Genomic DNA, 18,187 nt, shown 5'->3' with positions numbered 1-18,187 from the left:
ACTATTTTAGGAATTCAGATCTAGTCTCAGCATACGTCCTCCTCCCGCTATGACTGCGGGGTTGTGATAGAATATGATAAATATTTAGATACTATTATGTATAGAAGGATATAGTTTTGTGAATATTCTGTAATTATCTTGTAAGATTTCCTAACGAGATTAGGTTTCATCGATTGTAACCCTAAATATATGGACCAATGGAATACACTCCAATCTAAGGATTTTACATTTTCTAATAAAAACTATCTTCAAATGAACCGTCTTACAATAAAATGAATGTAATCTCATCTTATAGAAGAAACAAGACTTAAATTACTACAACATTTAAGCCTATGATAATCTAGGGACAATATCTTGATCTAGTGATTTTTGTTACGACTCTTACAAAGGATCGATTCTAAATGGACCAAATTCTTCTACAAAAACTATTAATAGACCACTAATAATATTTTGTAATTAATAGGCCGACTAATAATATTTTGCAAGCAATATGCACACTATAATATTGTGTTCTAACGTTTTTTTTTTTTTTTTTGAAGAAAATTTTGTTCTAACTTAGAACATGACATTGTTTTCAAGTTTCCATCCTCTTTTTGTGATTAGCTTCCTACCTACGCGATGAGTGTTTTCAAGTTTTCATTGTCTTTTGTGATGAGCTCCGTTCGTTGGTTTCACAGTTTTGGTGGGGCCAAAAACAAGGGGAACGTAAGATCCACTGGTTAGCTTGGAAGAAGCTGAAGAATGAAGGTGGCTTGGGATTTCGTGATTTCAAGCTATTAAGTTGGGCTTTGTTGGGTAAGCAAGCGTGGAAGTTATTAATGAAGCCGGGCAGCCTTTTGGGGAGAGTCCTTAAAGGGCGATATTACCCAAATTCTTCTTTCTTGGAGGCTGATATTGGTGTCAATCCTAGCTATACTTGAAGGGGTATAGCAGAAGCTAGATAGGTAGTCAAGAGAGGTATGAGATGGAGGATTGGCAATGGGGAGTCGTTAGGATTTGGGGTGATCCTTGGATCCCGGGTACTCAGTGACACATGATTCTTTCCCCTCGTGGCAATGAAAATGCAGACTTGAGAGTAAGTTCCTTGCTTTTACCAAATGCTACTGGTTGGAATTTTGATAAACATCATCAACTTTCCTTGCCTTTTGAATGTGATAGGATTGCTAGTGTTCCTTTGAGTTCAAGGCTGCTAGATGATTGTGTATGATGGGACTTGGAAAAGAGTGGGTATTATACGGTGAAGTCAGCCTATAAGGCCATATTTGATGATAATTGGAAGGGTGATGAAGAGGCTTCTTCGATTGCTGCCCACACAATATGGAAGAAAATTTGGCAGCTTCAAGCTCTTCCTCGTGTTAAAGTTTTTGCTTGGAGAGCTTGCCAGAATGCCCTTCCCACCCGCCGGAATATTAGCTACCGTATTAAAGACTATGATTCAGAGTGTTGTATCTGTGAGAGGGACTTTGATACCACTCTGCACGCTCTTAGGGACTGCAGTCTTGCTCGTGATGTTTGGCGTAAGAGCAAGTTCGCCCATGTTTAGCATTGTTGATTGGTTGGATGGGTGTTTAGCTGAGTTTGATAACTTTGATGCATCGGGCCGGGTATTATTACCTCGTGCTGGGCAATCTGGGGTGCTCGCAACTCGTGGATAATGGAAGGGGTGGCGCCAGTTTATGAGAATATTGTAAGCTATGCAGAGAAGACCAGCAGCGAGGTCTGTGTTGAATTATCAAAGAGGAAATCCACGGCTGCTGGGGGGTCTCTCCCTGACTCATGGTCTCCTCCATGTTCGAGCTACCGTAAAGTAAATGTGGATGCTGGTGTTATTAGTGGCCTAGGAACGGGGCTGGGTGCTGCTATTAGAGATGAGGATGGAGTTGTGCTGGTGTGTGGAGCTGCTTAGTCTTTGGACAGGTGGGAGCCGGCTGTTGCGAAGGCTAAAGCAATGCTGTTCGGTATGCAATTGGCGAAGGATGCGGGGATGAAGAAGCTAGTGGTCGAAAGTGATTGTTTGCGAGTAGTACAAGCTTTAAAAATTCAGTCAGGCGGTTCAAGTTCCTTCTCTTTAATCATAGAAGATATTTTATTGCTTTGTAATAGTTTTTCTAGTGTATGTTGGTCTTTTGTGAAAAGAGGAGGAAACTAAGTAGATCACGAATTGGCTCACCTTCAACCTTGGGAGGTTGGCCAAATAGTGTGGAATAGTGCTTTCCCGTCTCATGTACTTGCTCTTCCTTCTGGTGATTTAATTAATTAAGCGCACCCCTAGGGGTTTTTTTAAAAAAGAAAAAAATAAGAATATGACGTTGTTAATGTACTTACATAGATACATCATACCAATTACTATACTAATTTCAATTTTCCTTGCAGAAATGGATCAAATACTAGATGGTATTTCGTATGGTCACTTATGGATGTATGTGAACTATTGTTCGACTTTGATTATACTTTCGGTATATACTATGTTGATCTTAATGATCCGAATCTAGCAAGACATCCTAAGTTGTCTCAAAGATGATATTTCAATTTTGAATGGAGAAAGCATAAGTACGCATGTAAAAAAGAATATAGTAGAAGATACAACGAAGTATTGAATTTCAATTTAATCGCTCTTGATTTGAAGATGATATGAACTTGAGAAAGCACCTGAACTTCATTAACAAATGTCTTCTTAGGAAATAATGCTTTTTCATTTTATCAAATTTCATGATATGCATATGCTATTTCACATTGAAGAAGATGAGAGATGCTCTGTTATCCTTGTCAGTTGTCACAAAAGAAGAAAACGAAATTGTATGTTGTATGTTGCTAGATAGGTACTAAATATAAAGTTTCATGATATCAAATTTTATACTTCCTCCGTTTTCTTTTACTTGCAACACTTCCCTAAAAAGGAAATGTCACAATACTTGCAACACACTATAAAAGAAAAGTTACTTAAAGGAAAAACTATAATATATCCCTTATTTAAAGTACATGGCCCACTAAATTACACTCCTAACAACCACTAATCCTATTTTAAAGTTTATTATATCATGTACACCCCACCTTTCTTAATTACCGCACTAAAGGGTGTGTTGCATCTAAAAGAAAACGGAGAAAGTATATGTTTACTACTCCGTAATATTTAATTACATACTAGTTAATTCCCGAGTTATCCTCGGACTTTAAATTTAATTACTAGTTAAATAAATACCTATCTAGTATTGTTATATCCAACTTAGGAATTACTATGCACTTTGTATAATATAATATACTTTCTTAGTTATTTTAATTGCAACACTTCTCAGTTCTCATTTCACACTAGCCAATGCATCATTTTAATTATTAACTAGTATCTTTAATTTTCAAATAACAATTATAGAAATTAGTATGTTGAAAAGGTAAATCAAGTCGAATCTAATACTTCATAATAAGATTTCATAAGAGTAAATATTACCTTAACTACAAATCATCAAAACTTGTCAAAGTAGAGTATTTTCAAGATAAAGATAAATCACATTTTTATTTTTTTTTTAAAAAAAAGGAAGGTGGGATTATAGGTAATAGACTAATAGATATACACAAGGTTAATGTATTTAGTATTGACATGTGAGTCGAATTTAATTGTGTCAATTATTTTAAGATGAAGGAAGTATAAAACTAAAGAACATGATGTCATAGAGGGTGTTTGGTGGAGAGCTTATTGGAGCAAAATTAGGCTGACCACTACAATAAGCTATGTGGGGGGGGGGGGGGGGGGGGGGGGGGGGGAAGGGGGTTGGTGCCTTAGCTTGGTGGTGAGCTCATTCAAAACTCTAATTCCATCAAATAAGCTCATTTTCAATAAGCTCTTTGGAGGAGCTTTTTCATTATTAGCTTATTCAAGTACTTTAGTTGAAACAGCAACTTATCCTTATTAGCTTAAAATTTACCACAATTAATAATGTAATTGTTCTTATTGGTCATTTTACATACTCAAATAATTTTAAGAAATTATTTATTTACCAAACACTTTTATACAATTAATCAGATAATATAATTCGTTAGTCAAATCAGTTAATACAATCACTTGGTCAAAATCAATTAACAGTACACCATCAACTTTATCTTTTAGTTTTTCACAAAAAATGCAACCATATTCTTTTATATATACACTTCCATGAAATTGTGATCTATGTAAAAGTTCAAGAATCAAGATTGGAGGGAAGGCAAAAAAAAAAAAATTAAAAAAAAAAATCACACATCATGAGTACATTGTTAATTAATTAATTAATTTATTTATTTTTGAAAAATTGTATATTGTTAATTTATTATATATAGTGGTCAACAATCGGTGGCCTGGTTAATGATCCCTCAGTCCCTCACATGTCTTCATCACCTAAAATATTGAAAATCACAAAAAGGTCGGAGTATTTTTAATGTTCATTTGTGGAATATTGGGGTTATCTTTTTTAAAGTGAAATTAGAAATAATTATAAAAAGGTTGTTGCAATATAAAACAAAAATACGTGTAATGCGCTTGAACGTTAACTTGAAAAAGAAAGCAAAGTTGGAAGGCGTAACTATCATGTTTTAGACTATAGTACCATTTAATATATTTGTAACATATTCAATTAAACACAAAGTTGGTATGCAATTGAGAGAGAGAGAGAGAGAAAATCGCAATGAGGGTTGGAGTTGGGTTGTGTTTGTTGCATTTATGCTTAGCATTGTTGAGAGTGATTGCTAGAAGTGAAGGCAAAGAGTATAATCGTTACGACTTTCCTAAGGATTTCATATTTGGTGCTAGTACCTCTGCTTATCAGGTACGTATTTCACTTTTTCTAATTCTCGATTTTCATGTAATTAAACAACCAGGTAAAAAAGTAAATGTAAACATATACGAAGTAATAGAGTAAAACATACTTAGGATGTTAATCGTATAGATAACTAATGATAAAATTTAACTTGGCTTAGCTTGTATGAATCAATAATGCGAGCTTGAATCCCGTGAATGATACAAAATCGATAAATATAATATAAATTGAAATGTTAATTTGTATGTGAAGGTGGAGGGAGCAGCATTAGAGGATGGAAGGAAGCCTAGCATATATGATACTTTTGCCCATCGTTTGGGTAAGTAAACCTTGTTTCATAATACAACTAACTTGGAAGCTCAGCCTACATGAATGACGATATGATAGTTGTCATAATATAAAGAAAGATGAACATATTTCTTCATGAAACACATTATTAATGCTTTTTTCCCCACTCTCTTTTAACAGAGTTAAAACTACAACATTCAAAGATATTCAAGAAGTAATTATCAATGAAAGATAATAAAGCAAACGGCAAAAGCCTAAAGATTAAAGTATTATAAAAGAATTTTTATTTTTGGGTGGTGGTGGGTAAGGTGGGGAGTGAAGTGAATGGAAGGTTAGAAACATCCCCAACTAAAAAAATCTAGCTAAAGTCCCAATGAGATAAGAAGTTAAGCTAAGCCATATAAAACTATGCATTTCTCTAGTGCATGTGAGTGAACAATAGAATGTTATTTTGTCAATTACGCATTTTTAAAATTATGCTCATTTGCAAGCGTAAAATGTTGGATATTGTATATTACTATATAAGTTTATGGTCCTATTTCTTTGCGCCATAAATCTATTGTTTTTCTTGTGAATTTGAGAGAACACTAGAGGACAACAAGGCAATAATGTAAGCAAGTGTCTCCATATAAATATTCATCTTTTAGTTAACAATTAGATTTTTTGACCGTTTGAGTTATTTCATAAGTTATTTTTCTTGTAATGTATTTTATTTGTTTTATATGCGTCAGTGTTGTTTTGTACCCCTCTATTTTTTGTAATTGGTTTTTAAAGGAAAATAATAAAAATAGCCCTTACCATTAAGAAGCTAAAAAAGAAAATATTGAGAATCTATTAACATTAGTCACACCGATATACGCGTGATTTTATCATAAAATCCCAACTTAAATTAATTTCATTTTATAAAGTGTATTTAATTCTTATGCTACATATATCATTAGATTCATTACCCTTTTTAAAATACTAAACCGTAACAATGAAAATATTAATGCTACACTCCTAATAAAAGATTAAAAGGAATATAAATGCTACACTGCTAGCAAAGGAAATACAAAAAGGAAACATAAAGTTCATTACTAAAACTTAAAAGAAAATGCATGATAGTGGGGGTGGAACTGTGGAAGAAAATTTAAGTTATATTTTAACTTTAGAAGACAAAAAAAACTATTATTACTTTATATGTTTATGTAATGTGCACTAATAAGTTCATCTTTAATTTTTTGACTATTACTTTAATTTATATTAAGTTTAGGAGATGAAAAAACTATTACTTTATTATATTATGGTGGAACTGAAACATTTTATTTTTTTACTAAAATTTGCAAGTTATGCAATGCATTAAGACTTGAACAGGATATACTGTATTAAAAAGATATTATACGGAGTATTATTAAACAAAGAATGTAAAAGGAAAATATTAAGAGAAATGACATGTGGCATATGAATGATTTGTGGTGACATGAAGCATAGGAGTGATTCGTGGTTTGTGTTTTTAGATATACTTAAATTAGAGGGCGTTTGAATAGGGGTAATAATCAAAGGGAATGGGAATGAGAGGGTTTCATTCTCTTTGTTATTGTTTGTTTGCCACATTTTCCCATTCCCTTTACCCCTTTTTATTTTTGGGTTCACCCACTTTCCCTCTACACTCATTCCCCACCCCCCCTCCCCTTTTGCATTCCCATTCCCCTCATTACCACTAAACCACCAACCTCACACCAACCACCACGACCTTGCTGCCTACCCCACCGTCCAGCCACCTTGCCGCCTCTCCGCAGTCATCGCTGCCCCGCCGTCGCCGTCGCCGCCCCTCCTCATCAGTCACCGTCCCTCAATGACCGATCTCCCTCGACCATTGCTGCCTTTGGTCGCACGTAGATCGTCGTCGGAGATGGGACAGAATCTGGTTGGGCCCAATTGAAGGAACTTGAGGAGAATCCATTGTTATCGAGGAAATTAAATTGGGATTGAGAAGGGGTAGATTGAGGGCGTGGAGGATTGAAGAAGAAATCGCCCCAAACGTCGGCGATTTTGGAGGTGGAAGTGACGCCATTGATTTGCGTGATTTGAGGTTGAGGTCGGCCGTCGTTTCTAGGGTTTCGAGGGTGGGGGTAATGGCGGCCGATGGTTTTGAGGGGAGAGGGAGGGTTTTTTAGGGTTTTTGCGCCATGGGAGAGGGTGGTTTTTCGAGGACGGGAGGGCAGCGAAGGTAAGGGAAGGGCGGCGACGGCGGAAGGGAAGGGCGCGCGGTGGCTAGGCTGTGGGTAGCTACAACTGTTGAAATTCGAGGTGTTGTGGTTGTGTTGTGGTGGTGCTGTGGTGGTGTGATTCTTGGGTGTTTTTTTTTATAACAAACATGTTAAAAAGAATGGGTTTCATTCCATTCTCTTTGATTCCCTTTCTTCATATAGATATAGATTTTCCATCTGTGTAATAATAACGTGCTTTGTTTCATTAATTAAGTACAAATTGTAATTTTTCAGAGTATGACACGGGTAATCCAGATGTAGCATGTGATCAATATCATAAATACAAGGTGATCGGTCAATATTACAATATTATTTTTCAAGGATTTTGTTATTAAACAGCCAGACTATTATTATTTGTAATATTCAACAATTATGAATGTCATCTATGCACCAGGAAGATGTTCAACTCATGGTGGAAACAGGATTGGATGCCTATCGGTTTTCTATATCGTGGTCGAGATTAATTCCAGGTACAATTACCAATATAAATAGTACCTTATGAATACCATATTTTAAAATATAATTTACTACTCTCTCCATCCTAAAACAAATAAATATATGACAGTTATTACTATTTTTGGATTTATGATATGTCAATAAAGCCAAATCTTTTATATATCTATATCTACAACTATCAATACTAATCTATTAAAAGACATTCATTAAAAGGCTATGTGTCATGTAGATCCATTTTCATTACGTCACGTCACATACTCGACATTTCACCACTCAGGGCCTGTTCTCATTGACTGAACTCAGCTGAACTGAACTGAACTGAACTCAGCTGAACTGAACTGAACTGAACTGAAATGAATATTTTATAAGAGAAGGAAATTAGGAGCTGAAGTGAACTGAATTGAGCTGAACTGAACTGAACTGAACTCAGCTGAACTGAACTGAACTGAACTGAACTGAATTTCAACGTAAGAGAACAGGCCCTCAATCAACTAGCCTTAATCATTATGTCAGGTCACCTAATCAACCAACAATACTCTATATAAAAACATGAGGATAAGGAGATTCGTCTACCCAACCTCTTGTAAGAAAAATGATTATTTGACCATCTAAGCCAATTATCAACCATATTATAAAGATGAAAATAAGTGTATATAATTGCAAAGGAAATCACAAAGTCTAATTAAAAAAGAAGTAAAAGATACCTGGCCTTAAATGTCAAATACATATCTATAGTAATACATAAAGTGAAAAGGGATTTTGGGTGATAAATTTTTCTTTCCCAAAATACCCCTCTCATCTTTAATTTTCTTTACCAAAAAAAAAAAGTAAAACTACCTACATTTTTTTTAAATAACTACCATCAATAATAATAATAATAATAATAATAATAATAATAATAATAATAATAATAATAATAATAATAAAACTACCATTCTTTATTAAAAAGTTAAAAGCTAACTATTTTTTTATTTATTTATTATTTTTAGGAAAGTTATATCCATGAATTCATCAATTTATAAAGTCACTAATATATTTTTTTTATTAGAATTAGCTATATAATATTTCTGAAATAAAAATAAAAATCAAGCCATATAAATTTCTTATATTGCACACGCAATTTTGCGTGTGTCTCCTACCTTGTAATAATAAGGTTTAATCAAAGTAGCAACCAGGTGCAATGTTCGGGCTGCACACGAGTAATCTACTAAAAGCTAACATTTCTAAGGAAGTCTATGTGTCACGTCCACTAGCTCTTTCATTATGCTACATCATCTACTCAACTCCTTATTACGCCAGATCCCCCACTCAACACCACTTGGCTTTGCCTTTCATATTTTTCTTGTTGCATGTCATGCACTTACAATAAAAAAAAAAAATAAAAAAAAAAAAATAAAAAAAAAAAAAAAACAAACTCCACAAGATTTGAACTTGTAACCTCTAATTCTAGAACTAAGTGTCTTACCACCAATTTAGGTGATATTCTATGTTATCTTTTGATACAAATTAATATGAACAAATTTAATTACAAGAAAAAAAATGTAATGTAATAACCCAGGCATCGCCTAAGCCCAAATACTAGTTCACAGATTATAACTCTCTTAGGCCATGTTCTCTTCTGATTAATTTTGGTTCAGTTCAGTTCCTAATATCCTCCTCTTATAAAATATTCAGTTCAGCTCATTTTAGTCAATTAAAACATGCCTTTAATAGCCTTTATGCCCTCACAAAAGTTTAAATCATCATATTGTAATCTTGATCGTTATCTCTAAAATTTAGTCACACATTCACTTAAGCACTTGCCCACTCAATTGTAACGTGGGTACTCTATATGGATAGGGATAGTGGGTATACACAACAATCCTTAAGTGGAGTGGCTGGGTAAGAATACAATTACTCCAAGAAAACGGGTTGTTTTTCTATATTTTTATTAATTATTTTTACGATCATTGCAATATTGTTTTTCTTTTTACTCTCATCGTTTTTGTGTTTAAGAGATAATGTTGTTTATTTTGGGAAATTAACTGGGTATCCCTCGTTTATTTTAACTTTTTAATTCTTGATTAATTAGATTACAAATTCTAGTCTTTTATCTCTAATGTTTCTAAATGTTGATTGTTTTTATTTATTTATTTTTATAGAAGGCAGAGGAGCTATTAACCCCAAAGGTTTAAGATTCTACAATAATCTCATCAATGAACTCATCATTCACGGTATGTACTATAATATGTTACAAGCTATATATATGGCATATACATGGTAAAACTATTTAAAAATAGTTTTGGACTTTGGTTATTTTGTTAAGTATTTCAAATTAAAATTTGCAGGAATTGAACCACATGTTACACTTATGCACTCAGATTTACCACTGGTTCTTGAGGATGAGTATGGAGGCTTTCTCAATCCTAGGATCATGTATGTACTTGTCAATTCTATAATAAACATCCATTTTTCATATTAATTTTTTTTTAATTAATATTTTCATTTTTGTCTTAATATTCATGTTTCATGTTACACTTTTATCTCACATGCACACATTTTCACTCACTTTTTTTTTTTTTTTTTAGTTTTATTTTTTATCCACTCCATCAACATTTTTATACTTTTTAATACTTTATCTTTCCTTTTTCTCAAAAAAAAAAAATAAAAACAAAAAAAAAAACTTTACCTTTCCTTTGTTTTAAATCTTGTGCAATTTATTAGAATATTATTATTTAAAAAGGTAACTAAACTATATACTCCGTATTTATGTAACTTTTTATTAATAATTTTAGTCTAACTTTATACTCGCTGACTATATATTGTAAGCCCACCTAATTTAAAAGTTCGTAAATATAAAATGTGCCTAAGAATTCTTCAAAAAAAAAAAATGTGCCTAAGAAAGATTAATTTATCTAAATTATTTATCTATTGGTAATTTATTTATCTGCTTCTACAGAGAAGACTTTGTATCATTCGCAGATGTTTGCTTTAGAGAATTTGGTGATAGGGTTCGACACTGGACAACTTTCAATGAAGCGAATATCTTCGTCTTTGGTGGTTATGATGCTGGTAATACACCCCCAAGTAGATGTTCTTCCCCCTTTGGATTTATCAATTGTACCAAAGGAAACTCGACTACGGAGCCATACGTTGCTGCTCACCATATATTGTTCGCTCATGGATATGCTGTAAAGCTCTATAAGGAGAAGTACAAGGTATGCTACATAATATACTTCTTCCACAAGTTCCATTATTCGTGACAATAATAGTCGTATATACTATTTTGAATTTTTTAAAATACTATACATTGGCATACTTTACAGACAATTTGATGTAGGTCAAACAACACGGACTCATTGGGTTCAATCTCCTTTCCTACCATTTTGCACCTTTAACGGACACAACAGAAGATATGCTTGCCGGTCAAAGATCCTACGATTTTTTTTTGGGCTGGTAAGCTCAAACTCAAATGGTTAGCACATTTTTATTTATGTACTACGTGTTTAGTGGTCTTTTGATACGGACTATATGACTACCATAATGTTTTAATGATTATGTTTTTCATGAAAATATTGAAAATATTTTACATTAAACCAATCGGAGTCTACATTTATGTTTAGCTAAACTTTTCAACAATTGAAAAACAGAATAAGTTTTATTTCAAAAAAGAAAAACAGAATAAGTATAATTTTTTTTATTATTCTTGAAAATTAAAAGGAATTCTAACTTTGACCTTATTTTGTTTGGTATTAGGTTTATGCACCCCTTAACTTATGGTGATTATCCTGAAGTAATGAAGAAAAATGCTGGCACCAAAATTCCAATTTTCACAAAAAATGAGTCAAAATTATTAAAGGGCTCAATTGATTTTGTTGGAATTAATTACTGTACTCCCATGGTGATCAAGGACAACTCAATGAGCCTCAACACAACGCCACGAGATTTTTTTGCCGATATGGCAACGCAGTGGGGTATGCATTATTCCTTCATCTTCTATCGTCACTACTACAAAAAAGGCTTTATAGAACTGTTAAAATAGGCTTTATAGAACGCCTCAGGACCGTTCTTCTGCTAAGCGATGTATAAAGTATATAGAACGGTTCATGGAGGCGTTCTATTAACTCAAACATATAGAACAGTCATCACACCCAACCGTTCTCTATTCCCTAACTAAAATCAGAAAATAAAGAAGGAATAAAGAACAATTAGTGTACTTGACCGTTCTATATAGCATTACTAAAGAGAACCGTCAAGTCAGATAACCGTTCTCTAATCCTTATTTTAAAAATAAAAAAAAACACTAATATACGGTATTTTATACAGAAATACCGTATATTAATTTCTTGCTATAATAATTAGGAAACAAATTAAATAACGAATTACAGTAATATTGAATTTGAAATTTTAAAATAATAATTAAATATTATCAATAATTAAAAAAAAAATTTACAATAAATTTAGCGTGAAAATAAAACATGACAAGAGGTACAAATTAAACAAAAATATTGACAATCAATCGTTCTTATTTCTTCTTTTCCAGATGTTCCCCCTTTCTTTGATAGTTGTAAATCTACAAAACAAACATAAGATATAAGTGAACATTTATTTGAATAAAAATAATTCCAACATCAAAAAAAAAAAAAAAAATTCTACTACAAAATTCTAAATATGTTCTTTAATTTAAAAGTAAAAGCTTATATAAAAGACTATATGGGAAAAATGCAAAAAACCAAGGGAGAAATCAATTAGAGAATGAATTACGCATTCATACCAAATGAAAAAGCATGATACTAAAATTCGCATGAACATAACAATAAAAAATGAAACATTTAACTCAAAGCAGCTAGATCTAATATTATAAAAAGTCAAAAAGGGAGAATTCAGACTACTAAAAACGAGTAATAATTGGTCTCCAACATCAAAGAAAATAACAGAAATCATATCTAGTAAAATGAATTATGAAACACAACCATTAAAAAGGCAAATTAGCTACCTTTGATTTACTTTGCCTCATTCATACTCGGAGCAAGCTCAACACAGTAGGAATGCACATTCATTGTAAGCAACAAATGGTTCACTATTTCCATCACATTTTATTTCATGTCCACAAATCTGACATAGAGATGTCCACTCAATTGAGTCTTTCACATATATGTCACCTGTAATCACACCAAAATTACATTGAAGAAAAGATTAACTCATAGTTCTAGATACCCACAAAAATCTAGAAAAAACCAAGTTAAATATATCCTAGAATTTTTGAGTCAAATTTGGTACAAGTTTAATAATCTACGAGCTAAAATGGAAACAAAATCAGATGGAAAAAAAAAACAACTTTATAAGAGGAGAGGACGGGCAGCTTCCTGTAATGGTTGTACAGAGGGTGAAATTAAGTGTGATGGGCGTGTGGTGTTGGCAGCTAGGTGGGGGGTCTTGATTGCACAACAATCAAGTTGATCTTGATCGCTTCCGTTTAGTGTTCTTGGATTCCTTCCCGCAAGGCGTGCAAACCTTAGCGGAGATTAATGTAACATAATTGATTAATAATATCATCACTTTCGTTCTCAACAAGAAAAAATAAATCAATTAACCTAACCTACAAAATTACCGATCGAAAGTTACAATCAAGAGCTTAAATCAATTCAATTAACTGCAAATGTAGTCGAATTAAATTTATATTCCGAATTCTAGCAAAACCCATTACTCTATAACCAAAACAAAGTTCGTGAATGGTTAAAGAAACTATCAATATCATCGTTTCATCAACATTATTGATAAGAACGAACTCGTTTCGATTGTGACAACCAAAAACTAGCCGTCCATTTATAGCCATTTTTGTTTGACCTCAGAAAATTCGAGAAATGTATCAATCAGGGGCTCTAAATTTGACCTAGGTTCGATCAATTTCACTTAGATCTATTTGATGGTTATGAAATAAATTGGATTATTTGAAAATCTAAGTGTAATTTGATTGAAATTACTGCAATTTTGCGTTCCAAAAAACCAATTGAAAATTTTTCCTAAAATTAGAACAATAATCTACCTAAAAACCGACTAAAACTTCTGTAACTTTAGGAATACTATGATTGATTTATCATTATTACAATTCAATTGAATAATTCAATTCAATAAACACTTCAAATAGATCTACAATTTTCTAATCAAATTTGTATAGTCGAAGGAGAAGAAAATTCAAAGGCATACCTTGATATTGCAGTGGTGGCCTGGTGCGGCGATGCACGCAAAGGTGCAGTCATGGTGGTGGGGTGCGCTGCGGAGGAACAGTGTTGGCGATTCAACGCGGAGGTAGCAGGCTTGATGAATTTGAGAAGACGATAACTGTAGTTCATTTTTGGAGTAAAAAAATGAAATTTAGACTGAAAATAATAGATGTAAAACTGATATAGGCGGATGAAGAATTTCAGTGGCCTTTGATTAAATTTGCAGGGCAAAGTTCTAATCCCTCTACAAAATAAAATTAAACAATTTTAAAAAAAAATAAAATAATGAATATACACAAAACAGTTGTCAAGTGCACTGTTGTATATTGTTTAACATAATTTATTAATAATTTATTTATTTTTGCTAAAAATAATAGAGAAAGGTCAACTATAAGAGTCGTTCTATATTCATCAACTCATAGAACGCCTCTTCTACAAATACGTTCTATATTGTTGCAGAGAACGCCTATCTCTGTTAACCGTTTTGTATTTAGCGTTTCTACATAGCATGCATGTCATCTTTTGGTCTTGAATACTCTTGATGAATACTTGCAACACATAAATTTATATATGAACTTTAATTTGATTTTATGAAAATTGTGGAAAGTAAAAGAATATGGTTTTTTTTTTAGAAAAAAAAATGTTTGAGTGCGAGAGAGAATCAATATACTACATCTGTTTCATATTTTTTGCATCTTTGAGTATTATTTGTGAGTTATAAAATATTACAAAATTGCAAAAAATATAAAACGCAGGTAGTTTAATTAATTTATGGAAAATGTTATATATAGCCCTTAGGGCTACATATAAGCATTAAATTTACATTTGAAAATTGTAAAAATTTATGAAATTATAAAAATATAAACACTGATTTACGCGTGTTTTTGTCATGTATTCTTAATTTTATACAATTTCAAGAGTGTATTTAATGCTTATATATATATAGCACTACCCTTAATTTATTTAGGGTATGTTCACATTTACTTAATTTCAGTTTAGTTCAGTTCAGCTCCAATCAGTTCAGTTTAGTTCAGTTCAGCTTCAATCAGTTCACTTCAGCTTCTAATTTTTCTCTCTCATAATATATTCATTTCAGCTCAGCTCAATTCAGTTCAGTTCTGTTTAGCTCCAATAAGTTCAGTTCAATTCAGTTTAGCTCCAATAAGTTCAGTTCAATTCAGTTCAGTTCAACTCCAATCAGTTCAGTTCAGTAAATGTAAACAGGCTCTTAGTGGGGGATATAAACAAAATACATAAGCTTTAATTATTGTCTTAAAATAAAAAGTGTTGCAAATTGCAATTATACATAAGCAAATTCCATGTTATAGTAAGGTAAGGTATAGGGAGTACTTTGTATTTATTTACTGGATTACTAACATTATTGCACATTTACTTATTTACTTCCCGTAAAAAAAAAAAAAAAAAAAAAAAAAAAAAAAAAAAAAAAAAAATACTTATTTACTTTTTTTTTTTATTTTATTAGAACATTCAATAAATTTCATTTTATAAAACCTTTTTTTTTTTCGTTTTTAAAATTGAAGTATGTCCAATAGATGGTAAGATGGTAATAACCTTATTTATTTTATTAATTTTTTTTAAATTTTTTTTTACAGTTTTGAATACGAGTGCACTACCTAGTAAGGTAAGGTTCAAAATCAATTAAGCCTCTCGTTAATTATTTGGTTGTATTTGTATATTCATCATCTATTAGTGGCTCACAATCAACTTGCTTTTGATATTTTTCGTAGACTATCTTTCCAAATGAACCATTGGGTTTAGAACGAGTTTTGGAGTATTACAAGGATGTTTATGAAAATCCTATCATATTTATCCATGAAAATGGTATTTTTCTTTCCTTTCATTTTAAAATTTATTATTAATATGTTTAGATTATAAAATATTATTGTAGTTAAAATGGAAATTGGATGTAGGTCAAGCTGCAAGTTATAACACTTCCACAGACGATTCATTCAGGGTTGAATATTTACGCGACCATGTTGCGAGTTTGCATAATGCTATGAGGTAAGGCTACTAGAACTTATCATCGTAAGATATTGTATTGACTGAGAGTTATACTTCAATTCCTTGATTCCTTCGCTTTAGTTTTATTTTAAAGTTTTGAATGTTATGTATCGACACTTAATCTTAAATATCAATGAGTAAAAGTAGTTATAAAAAGTATTCTTGTTAAACTTGTATCAATACACATTTCTAAACCAACTATTTATGAGCCCTATCATTGTTTTACTCATGAGCTTGACTTAATTATTGATGTTACTATGTTAAGTCCCATGCCATGCACAGTTATTTTAATTGCCCCATATTTTCTTTTGACAAATTAATTTATTTATAGCATAAAATATAAAATTGTTAAATTATCTTGAACAAAATTGAAGTAACTTGGAATATTTGAGCAAGATCATATTCATAAAAAAAATATTCCACCAAATATTTAGATCTTATTATTCCGTAATTAATTGCATAGCAACTTAAGAATTATGGAGTATTAAAAAACAAACTTTTTTTTAAATAACTTCCTAAAATAAAATTTAGCAATTTAATTATTAAAAAAATATACTAAGGACACACCAAAAAGTGACACGTGTCATTTCTGGTGTGTCTTTTAGTACATAATAAGTTATTAATTGATTAATTGATTATTGATTGATTGATTATTGATTGATATATACAATAAATAAACTCTAAAAGGAATTATCAATTTGCCTCTAGAAAATCCTTCTATAAGCCCTTTCATTGTTTAGTTGATTATGATCACAACAAAATATCAAAGAATTTATTTCATATCGGTTGTATTTTAGTGGAATAGATTAATAATTGATTAAATAATAAATTCTTAACTTTTTTTATTTTCTCTATATTGCAGAAATGGATCCAATATCAAAGGATACTTTGTATGGTCACTTTTGGACGTGTATGAATTATTATTTGGCTTTGATTATACTTTTGGTATATATTATGTTGATTACAATGATCCAAATTTGACAAGACACCCTAAGCTTTCTCAACAATGGTACTCACAATTTTTGGAGGGAAGAAATGCAACTGCAGATATACAAATGAATCAATCAGAGGATACAACTATTAGTACTCAGTCTTCAATTTAGAAAGTAGAGTTTTGTATCATAATGACAAATATTGCATATTGTGGAGATTCTATATTTTTATACAATGTGACATGCTATTGAAAAAATCATAGATAAAATCACTTTTAACTATAATAATTTATTATATAATCTAAGCATTGAGTAATATAATTAATTTTAACTATGAGTCTATGACTTATTAATTAGCACACATATCTAATGTTTTTATAAGATTGATTTAGGCACACCCATTATAAGAGTATAATTTTTTATTCTCCTCATATAGAGGTTTGCTAAAATCAGTTTCCGTTTTATATCTTAATATCATATTCTTTTATTTAGCACTAATAGTACTAAAAATAGTAATATTGATAGTAGTAGTAGTAGTAGTAGTAGTAGTAGTAATAATAATAATAATAATTGTTGCGTTACTGAAGCGGATTCAAAGGTTCTCGACGACGCAAGATATTGGTGCTCGTGCTGCAGCTCATATCTTCACTAGGGTAGGATTTGCAATAGCTAGAGGAGTGCGGGCCCAGATTGTATCTCGGCTTCCTACTAATTTATTGTAGGTTGTATGGCTTTTGTTTTTGAGATAATAATAATAATAATAATAATAATAATAATAATAATAATAATAATAATAATAATAATAATAATAAGCTCGGCTTCCCACTGATTTTCTATAGGTTGTATAACTTTGTATGTTTTTGAGATATAATAATAATAATAATAATAATAATAATAATAATAATAATAACAACAACAATAATAATAACAATCCCTCACCAAATAGTCCTTGAATAAAAAATGACACATATAATTTTATTTTTTATTTTTTTTTTATTTTTTTTATTTTTTTTTTTTTTTTTTGTGATAAGAGCCACAAGGCAAGAGACATGTACAATTTAATCAAGAATAAAGTGGAAAGACATAATAAAACAAAACTCACACATCAAAAAAAAAAAATTTAGTGGTCAACAATAGGTAGTGATCAAGGATCCTTCACAAGTCTTCATCACATTCAGTATTATTGTAAATGACAGAAAGGTACATTTGTGATAGATTATAGAAAATGTTAATTACGGAATTTTGCAATTAATACA

The 18,187-nt window shown here is 31.3% G+C and overlaps 1 protein-coding gene and 1 long non-coding RNA gene across 4 annotated transcripts; one reads left to right on the top strand and one right to left on the bottom strand.

Annotated features, from left to right (window-relative positions):
• Positions 1 to 4,550: 4,550 nt before the first annotated feature.
• On the top strand, positions 4,551 to 17,207 carry LOC145618398 (beta-glucosidase 11-like). Of its 2 annotated transcripts, XM_081673172.1 has the most exons (13): positions 4,564 to 4,790; positions 5,034 to 5,100; positions 7,553 to 7,605; positions 7,713 to 7,788; positions 9,916 to 9,987; positions 10,102 to 10,189; positions 10,713 to 10,971; positions 11,094 to 11,209; positions 11,510 to 11,727; positions 15,591 to 15,619; positions 15,726 to 15,819; positions 15,909 to 15,999; positions 16,862 to 17,204. In XM_081673172.1, the coding sequence occupies exons 1-13, from the start codon at positions 4,650 to 4,652 to the stop codon at positions 17,100 to 17,102; spliced, it is 1,545 nt and encodes a 514-aa protein (XP_081529298.1). In that variant the 5' UTR covers positions 4,564 to 4,649; the 3' UTR covers positions 17,103 to 17,204. The 2 variants fall into 2 exon arrangements, with proteins under 2 accessions (XP_081529299.1, XP_081529298.1); XM_081673173.1 differs by lacking the exons at positions 7,553 to 7,605; positions 7,713 to 7,788 and having other exon boundaries at positions 4,551 to 4,790; positions 16,862 to 17,207.
• On the bottom strand, positions 12,190 to 14,624 carry LOC145618399 (uncharacterized). Of its 2 annotated transcripts, XR_014107909.1 has the most exons (4): positions 13,961 to 14,623; positions 13,092 to 13,267; positions 12,750 to 12,915; positions 12,190 to 12,326 (listed from the first exon to the last, which is right to left on the bottom strand). It is a non-coding gene; the product is annotated as an uncharacterized LOC145618399 (long non-coding RNA). The 2 variants fall into 2 exon arrangements; XR_014107908.1 differs by having other exon boundaries at positions 12,750 to 13,267; positions 13,961 to 14,624.
• Positions 17,208 to 18,187: the final 980 nt, after the last annotated feature.

This window comes from Chenopodium album, chromosome 26, assembly GCF_948465745.1.
Source record: "Chenopodium album chromosome 26, dcCheAlbu1.1, whole genome shotgun sequence".
Lineage (NCBI taxonomy): Eukaryota > Viridiplantae > Streptophyta > Magnoliopsida > Caryophyllales > Amaranthaceae > Chenopodium > Chenopodium album.
Note: the sequence above shows the minus strand (reverse complement) of the source record. Positions and strands in the feature narration are given on the sequence as shown.

Excerpts from the sequence above, each read along its gene's own strand:
- LOC145618398 (XM_081673172.1), top strand. The coding sequence starts at position 4,650 with ATGAGGGTTGGAGTTGGGTTGTGTTTGTTGCATTTATGCTTAGCATTG. Across the intron at positions 7,606-7,712 it reads ATCAATATCATAAATACAAG|GAAGATGTTCAACTCATGGT; the intron begins GTGATCGGTCAA and ends TCTATGCACCAG. Across the intron at positions 10,190-10,712 it reads TTTCTCAATCCTAGGATCAT|AGAAGACTTTGTATCATTCG; the intron begins GTATGTACTTGT and ends CTGCTTCTACAG.